The 9000-nt window shown below is 41.5% G+C and overlaps 1 protein-coding gene across 1 annotated transcript; it reads left to right on the top strand.

Moving 5' to 3' along the window:
- Nucleotides 1-3131: 3131 nt before the first annotated feature.
- On the top strand, nucleotides 3132-4553 carry LOC107009818 (uncharacterized protein K02A2.6-like). Its single transcript, XM_015209148.1, has 2 exons — nucleotides 3132-4006; nucleotides 4085-4553. The coding sequence occupies exons 1-2, from the start codon at nucleotides 3132-3134 to the stop codon at nucleotides 4551-4553; spliced, it is 1344 nt and encodes a 447-aa protein (XP_015064634.1).
- The last annotated feature ends 4447 nt before the right edge of the window (nucleotides 4554-9000 follow it).

Raw genomic sequence — 9000 nt, 5'->3', positions numbered from 1 at the left:
ATGGGACCTGCAGATGAGTTCTCAATCACACAGGCAGGCTTTGATGAAGGCTCTCGATGATAAGTATGTACCCACGGGCACAAGTAGCGATAACGTGGCCTCTATGATTCACCAGGTTATTCGAGGGCACCGAATCAGCTTTTGTGACGATGAGCTGCCTTTTGAAAGGAGGTAACACAACAAGGCGTTGCACATCACTGTGGTATGCCGAGAAAAGGTTGTCAACTGCGTCTTAGTAGATGATGGATCTGGTTTGAATATCTGCCGTTGTCGACGTTGAGGTAGTTAAGGTTTGACTTGGGAAAACTTGAACAAAACCAAGTCAATGTAAGAGCCTTTGATGGGGTTCAGAGAGATACGTTAGGAGCAGTAAATCTGATCATCCAAATAGGCCCAGCAGAATTTAGCGCGCAATTTCAAGTATTGGATATCGATACGAGCTATAACCTTCTTCTGGGAAGGCCTTTCATCCATACGGCTGGAGTTGTCCCTTCTACTCTACATCAGATGATGAAGCTCGTTTGGAAGAACGAAGAGCTGGTTATCTATGGTGAAAGGAGTCACTCTGGCAGACAGGCGCCGATCATTGATGAGATATCGCGAGGTACAAATTTCTACATGGTGGAGCTGGTAAATGCCATCGGTGAAGACTTGTCCCCACGGATTCACATGCCTGCCGTGTACAAGATGATAGCCACCGTGATGCTGCAGAATGGTTTTAAACCAGGTTTTGAATTATGAAGAAATTCCCAAGGGATTATTGAGCCTATTCCGGTCCTCGTCAAGGGAGCCAGATATGGTTTGGGGTACATCCCCACAGATGATGACTTGAAGACGAAAAAGAAAAATGATCAAGCATTGGTTAAGCTGATCCCACATCTGTATCAAGCCTTCCTAGTCCGGGGGTATGCCGAGCATGAAGACCTTGGGGAAGGAATATGTGACCTCTTCGAGAAGATCAATGTTGTTATTGAGGAAGAGGTCGAGCTAGTTGGTATCCACGATGCTGAGCCAGGAGAGATATTGCGGAACTGGACCTCCACGCCCATCCTGATCCCCCGAACTCCTTCGTAGAAGGGCATCATTTCATGTATTTTTAAATCGGTGGTAGTCCGGAAGAGGCCCTAGACCTACCATTTTGCATACTTTTTAACTGTTTTGAATTTTCAAATTTCCATCGTGATGTTTAAAGAAGGCAACATGGCCCTATGCCATGGCGAAAGTTCGCATTATTTTCAATTTGAATAAAAGTCTCTTCTGTTTTTAAACTGTATTTATTTATTCATTTGTCATACTTTGCTTTCCTAACTTTGTCTGTTTATTGTTTCAGTAATGTAATTTTTTGACATGCCAATGTCATTTCATGTCACGAGCTGAATGAACAAAATGAGAAAGATGATGACGCGGTTGATGATTACGAAGAACAAAGTGAGGAACCAGAGTATGTTGCCAAGGAATTCTGGCAGTTTGAAAACCAGCATAAGCCGAATCTAGAGGATACGAAAACGGTAAATCAAGGAGACCCAGAATGTGTTAAAGAGGTTAAGATCAACATCCACTTAAATGAAACTCAGAGAGAAGGCCTGATTCATTTGCTTACTAAATATATTGATGTGTTCGTTTAGGAAGTCGGTGACATACAAGGGTTCAATACCAATGTCGTAACTCATAAACTTTCGATCAATCCGGGGTTCGATCCAGTGAAGCAAAAGGCTCAGAAGTTCAAGCCTGAACTAAGTTTAAAGATCATAGAAGAGATCGCCAAGCAAATCGAATCTTGATTGGTGGAAGTGACACAATATCCAACTTAATTGGCCAATGTTGTTCCAGTCGCCAAAAAAGACAGGAAAATCAGGATTTTTGTGTCGACTACAGAGATCTCAAGAAGGATAGACCGAAGGATAATTTTCCGTTACCGAATATTCATTTTTTGATTTATAAGTGTGCTAAGCATGAATTGTAGTCATTTGTGGATTGTTACGCAGGTTATCACTAGATTCTGATGAATGAAGAAGATGTAGAAAAGACGACTTTTATTACACCTTGGGGTGTATATCATTACAGAGTGACGCCATTTGGCCTCTAGAATGCTGGTGCTACCTACATGAGGGCTATGACGACCATAATTCATGACATGATTCATAAGGAGATTTAAGTGTATGAGGATGACGTCATAATCAAATCACGCGAGAGTTCGGACCACTTGACACATCTAAGGAAATTCTTTGATTGTTTGCGTCGTTACAACTTGAAGTTAAATCCCTCCAAATGCGCTTTTGGAATTCCATCCGAAAAGTTGTTGTAGTCAGCAGAAGGGTCATTGAGCTCGACCCTTCTAAGATTAAAGAAATTCAAGAGTTACCTCCACCGAAGACGAGAAAAGAGGTGATGAGTTTCTTAGGGAGGTTAAACTACATCAGTCGATTCATAGCTTAATCAACCGTGGTGTGTGAAACTATTTTCAAGATGTTGAAGAAAGACGCCCCGACAAAGTGGACTAAAGAGTGTCAGATTGCTTTTGATGCTACCAAGAACTATTTGTCCAATCCACCGTTATTGGTTCCTCCACGGGAAGGGAGTCCTTTGATGCTGTACTTGTCTGTTTCAGATAGTGCATTCAGATGCGTACTTAGTCAACACGACGAGACGGGAAAGAAGGAAAGGGCTATCTATTATATAAGCAAGAAGTTTACTCCATATGAGTCTCATTACACTTTGTTTGAGAGAATGTGTTATGCTTTGACGTGCCTTGCCCAGTTTCTTAGACATTATTTGTCTTCTTGTACTACATACCTCATTTCAAGAATGATCCACTGAAGTATATCTTCCAGCAGGCGATGCCGACCATAAAGTTAGCTAAGTGGCAAATGTTGTTGAGTGAATTTGACATTGTGTATGTGACTCAAAAAGCAATAAAGGCACAAGCTTTGGCTGATCATCTTGCAGAAAATCCCGTTGATGAAGAGTATGAACCACTTAAAACTTATTTTCACAATAAAGAAGTGTCATTTATGGGTGAAGATATTTCTGAAGCATATCCAGGTTAGATATTATTCTTTGATGGAGCGTCAAATCATCAAGGTAAAGGTATTGGAGCAGTCTTAGTGTCAGAATCTGGTCAGCACTATCCCATGGCGGCTAAGCTTCGATTTAATTGCACGAACAATATGGCCGAATATAAATCTTGTATTCTTGGTTTGAAAATGGCCATCGACATGAATGTCTATGAGTTGTTTGTTATTAGATATTCAGACCTTTTGATTTATCAAGTTCAAGGAAAATGGGCTGTGAATAACCCAAAAATTATACCTTACGTACAGTATGTGCAGAAGTTGTGCAAAAGATTTCGTAAGATCGAGTTTAGACATACTCCCAGAATACAGAATGAATTGGCCGATGCTCTTTCCACCATCACTTCGATGATTAAACATCCGGATACAGATTATATTGATCGTGTGGATGTAGAGTTTAAAGAATATCCAGTTCATTATTTCCATGTTGAAGCAGAATCAAACGGTTTGCTTTTGCATATTGATATAAAGAAGTATTTGGAGTCTGGAACTTATCCCAAAGATGATACGTCCAATCAGAAGAAGTCGATACGTCGTATAGCTCTCAATTTCTCTCTAAGTGGAGAAGTCCTTTATAGGAGGACTCCAGACTTAGGTCTTCTCAGATGTGTTGACGTCGTCGAAGCTCCGAAGCTTATTGAACAGATACATGCCAGAGTTTGTGGCAGGCATATGAATGGGCTCACTTTGGCAAGAAAGGTCCTTCGAGCCGGGTATTTCTTGATGACTATGGAGAATCATTGTTGCAAGTTTGTGCGAAAATTCCATAAATATCAAGTGCACGGTGATTTGATACGAGTGCCACCTCACGAACTTAATGCTATGAGGTCACCTTGTCCATTTGTAGCTTGGGGTATGGATGTCATCGGTCCGATAGAGACAGCCGCTTCAAATGGACACATATTCATTTTAGTTGCTATTGACTATTCCACCAAGTGGGTGGAAGCAGCTTCTTACAAGTTAGTAACCAAGAAAGTTGTGGCTGATTTTGTTCGCAACAATTTGATATGCAGGTTCGGATTACCGGAATCGATCATTACTGATAATGGTGCAAATTTAAACAGTCACTTGATGAGAAATATATGTGAGCAATTCAACATTACTCACCGAAACTCAACTGCTTATCTCCCTCAAATGAACGGAGTTGCGGAGGCCGCCAACAATAATATCAAGAAGATTGTGAGGAAGATGATTGAGAATCACCGAGGTTGGCATGAGATGTTTCCATATGCTTTATTGGGTTATCGAACGACCGTCAGAACATCGACTGGAGCTACTCCGTACTTGCTAGTGTATGGGACAAAAGCAGTTATACCCGCCGAAGTTGAAATACCGTCCTTGAGAATCATCCAAAAAGCTGAGTTGAGTAATGCTAAATGGTTTAGCAAGCAAATTGATCAGTTGACCTTGATCGATGAGAAGATAATGGTCAACGACCTTGAGAATATGACGAGCATCTGGGGTCTTCCTTCCCCCATATGAAATAGCAACAATTTCTTGTCTTTTCCTTTTCAACAACCTTGAAGATCCAAAAGATACGGCTACACGGACTATCTTTCCTGACTTTAAACCATCCTCGATAGTCTCACTAATATTGACTATCTCGGCAAACTTTTCTCCAACAAGCAACATAAATCTATCATAATATTCAGGCTCTTGCACGCGCATGAATACTTCAAAATTTTCTTTCTCAAACATGGGTGATCTCACCCTTGCCGCATCTTTTCTCCACCTATAGGCGAACTCCCTATAGCTCTCAGTTGATTTTTTCTTCATCTTCTCCAAAGAGTATCGGTCTGGAACAATTTCTACGTTGTCAGCAAATCGATCGAGAAAATCTTTGGCCAATGAATTTCATCTGGGCCATTGCCTGGTTTCATGCAATGTTAACAATTCAAGAGCATCTCCCCACAGGCTTCGGCTGAAGAGCCGCATTAGTAAAGCTTCATCCCATCCAACTCCCACGAGCTGGTCACAGTAGGCTCTCAAATGAGCCATAGGGTTGCCTACTCCTCCGAAGGAGTCAAACTTCGGGATCTTGAACCCTTCTGGAAGGTTCAAATTTGGATGAAAACATAAGTCTTCATAACTAAGCCCCGCGATATAAGGTCCGCATTGAAGCTCTTTCATGGCTTTCTTGATCTCTTCCTTTATGTCGACCTTTACCTCTTCCTTTTCCCTCAACTCCTTTTCATGTTCCTCGTAATGGTCCAACTCAGAAACCGTGCACATCATGCTCGGCAGGGATGGGAATTTGGAAAGTGGCTCTTTTTGGTAAAGGTGTAGCTAGAGAGGGACTTTAAGCATTTTGAGAAGTTTGATAATTCTGTGGGTAAGTGTGAGGATCGGTATTCTGATTTAAGTGGTGGTGGGGTGTTTGGGGATTGAAAGTATTTGGTTTTGATTTTGTGATGGTGGGGCGGTTTGATGATGGGTATTTTGAGGATGGAGTGGCATTAGGGGGTGGATTTTTTGAGGAGGAGGTGGAGTTTGGTAGGATGCGGAAGCATATTGGGGATTTTGGGTAGTCAGATCTATAACCGACAAATTCTGAGCAGGTGTAGATGACTGGTTCTAGGTTGGATCCATATTTGAGGAAGGGAAGTAGATTGGAGGTCTCCCATCAGCAGCGTTAGCAACAAAACCTGGCGGAGACAGATCTTGTCTCCTTTGAATCTCTAGCCTCATCTTTGCAATCTGTTGCATCAGCTGCAGAATCAACTCATTCTGGTCCGCTATGGTGGGTTGAGCCACCACAACATCAGTAAGACTTACTTCTTCGTTATTATCCCCCATAACAATATTTTCTTTGTTTGAGCTTTGTCTAGGGAAGGAATCTGCGGGACCTTTTGATCTGGTGAAATAAGGATGATCTGCCAGCTTCTATCGACATAGATCAGTTTCAAAGTACCTGAGAAGGAAAACAACTAAAAGGCAGATTTGTCTGTGCAAATTTAGAATACAAAATGCATAATATCACACGGAGATAAGATAAACACACAAGTTGCTTTGTTTGAGGATCTCATAACTCACGAGTAAGGACGGAAACACATTTTTCTAACAAGCAGGAGTTTGCTTGTTTTAGTTTTGACACTGTCTCTGAAAGGCTAAATCATGTTGAGCTACACTCTTCTTGTAGTTGGTCTTTGACGTCCGTTGATCTGGTCTTCGTATCTTCTCGTAACATGAAAGGGAGGATAAAAATTTTTAAAGATAGGGGACGGGCCTTAGAAGGCTGCCTACGTATCTCACAAAGAGAATTCAATCCCAACGTAGTTCGAGTATGGGATAAAAATTTTTCATTCATTCGTTCATTACGATCACAAGGAAATTTAAAGGCAACAATAGAGCTTTTTAAAGATAAAATAATGACGACACCTTAGTCATTTCCCTTCTTGTTGCAGCATTAGTCTCCTCCATTCAGACGACCTAGGACTGGAGGTTTGTAGACGATTTTCTCGTCTTCGTCTTCCTCAGTCGCTTCAGGGTGAGCATTATCGGGACCGCTATTAGCCCCTTGCTTGTAGACGGGGTATTTTTTGCCCATTTTCCGAAGTTTATCAATCATGTTGCTATGGAAGTCTTTGTTCTTCTTCCTCAGTGCAACCATCCTCTCTCATGGAGGCGAATTCTTCCATTTCCACTATCAGCTCCTCATCAAGTTACATGATTTTAGCTAACAAAGCGGCTGTCTCTGATTCTATCCTCGCCTCTCTCGCTTCTCTTTCTTGTAGTTTCAACCGAAGCATGTCCAACTTCTCTCACAAGTCCTCTGTCTCCATCTCAACACCTTTATTTCTCTTCATCTGTGATGCCAGATCCTCATCCAGCGTCACGATTGCAGCTTTGTAGATTTCGGTGGCCATGTCGACTCTGAGCCCTTCCTCCTTGACTTCTTGAATTTCCCGAGTGATCTGTTCTATCTTCCTTTGTAGTTCTTCTCCAGTGAGTTCCATCTGGATGTTCTTACCTTTGTTTATAGCAGTGTTTTTTTGCCTTTCCTGAGACGGTAGAATAGTGTTTTAGGATTTGGGGTGTAGGAGGTGTCTTTTGAGTGAGAAAGTTGAGACTCGGAAATTTCGGCCGGACATTTGTGTATATTCTTTTGGAAATTTCTGGATATGAGTGGGTTTGTGATATCCTCATCCATAGCAACATAACACCTAAGTAGTTAAACACACATATCGCGTCCTAAACATGCTTGTGATACTTTTATGCCAAGGGTAGGCCTAACGAATTGAAGGATGTATATGCTTTTTAAACCCGATTTATTACCCCCAAAATACTTCATTAATAGCATACAAAATGTTTGATAAACATAAAATAAAGAAATAGTTCTGAAAATAAATTACAAAACAAAGTAAAAATAAAGCAGTCCTACGCAGGGGATGGTAAATAAAACTCAAGCCTCCCCTGATCCTTCATCAAGTCTGGTCCTCTTGGCGATGTTCACTTCTTCCCACATAGCATATCTGTTCGCCCAGAGATGATATCTCGCCAATCGAGCTCCTTCTTGATGTCTGAACCCCTCTATCGACTGAATCTGTTGTTCCATGCTATCATCTAACTCTGCCATGCACTGTCTGGCTCTTCGTAGTTCTTGGTTTAATAAATCCATGACTTTGGCGTCTTCTGAGTGACGATGTTGATGCTCTAATTCAATCTTATCAAACTTCTCTTGAAGTTGGTGAAGTCGTACTTGATGTTTGGCTCCAAAATCTTCAATAATATGAGGAACGTTTGGACCAGGATCAATAGTTCGAGCGAGACTCTTTTTCAACCATTCTTTGTACTCCCTCAAAGATTCTGGAAGAAACTTGTTTGGTACAGGTTCACCCAACACTTTTCGAGATCTCCACATCCTACGCATGTCTTCAGCAAATGCAACTTTGTCCATTCTCGTGGTCAGTTGCAAATTTCCTCATATCTGCGATCTGGGTCAACTCTTGTTTTCCTCCTAGTTGTCTCAAAACTCGACCGGGAGCATATGGTCTAGTCCCTCTTAACCCTGCAAATACCAAATAACAGACCTTTTCTGTTCGAACCACCATATTCTTAGTTACCACCAAACTATCTATTGACCATTTTACATCATCTTCTCGCAGCCCTCAAAGCCTCGGATACAAAAAACTCTCTCCTCCAGTCTTATTGCAACAATTATGATACAACCACCAATCATGACCATGTAGCTCGTCTGATCGCCTTAGGGGATCTGGTTCTTTTGGAATATGAGTCTTGATCAAATGTCGCATCATCCACCACTGTAGTATTAGATTACACCCTTGAAAAAAGCGTTCTCCGCTCTGACACTTTCCTAAAGACCTATAGATGTCCGCCAGAATCATAGGCGCTAAAGTGTAGGACTTTGTTGATGTTTTGTAATCCACTCCATAGAAGATGGCATGAGTGACCATAAACACACTAGGATAAATAGTGTATTTTTTCCCTTGAGGGAAAACCATCGTTCCGAGCAAACATATTGCAAATGCGAGGGGACGTGTCTCTTTCCATTTTTCTTTTGAAATGAACTCGTCTTTATATTTCTCATAAGCCCTTGCACGCCCGAACCGATAGTATAATTTTCTGAAAGGTATATTTGGACCAGGGAGCTTGTCCATCCACTCGACTTTAACCAACAACAACTTTTCTCTAATTTTGGCGAAATTCCATATTATGGGATTTAGGAGATTTGTATCTGGATGTCGTTTCCTTTTGTTGCACATGGAGACACATCCATAGATGATAAGAACTTCTTCTAGTTGGCGTCAACTCCACTTCCCCGAACCGAAAGACCATGTTCTCACTATCCCAGAATTTGACCATCATCTTAATTAGGCCAGGCCAACCATTCATCTGTAGCAGCGACGAAAGGTAACCTATGTGTTTCTGAACGATCATTTTATCGTCGTTGTTCATGAACCTCCACCAT

This window comes from Solanum pennellii, chromosome 2 (genome assembly GCF_001406875.1).
Source record: "Solanum pennellii chromosome 2, SPENNV200".
In the NCBI taxonomy this organism is placed as follows: Eukaryota; Viridiplantae; Streptophyta; class Magnoliopsida; order Solanales; family Solanaceae; genus Solanum; species Solanum pennellii.
Note: the sequence above shows the minus strand (reverse complement) of the source record. Positions and strands in the feature narration are given on the sequence as shown.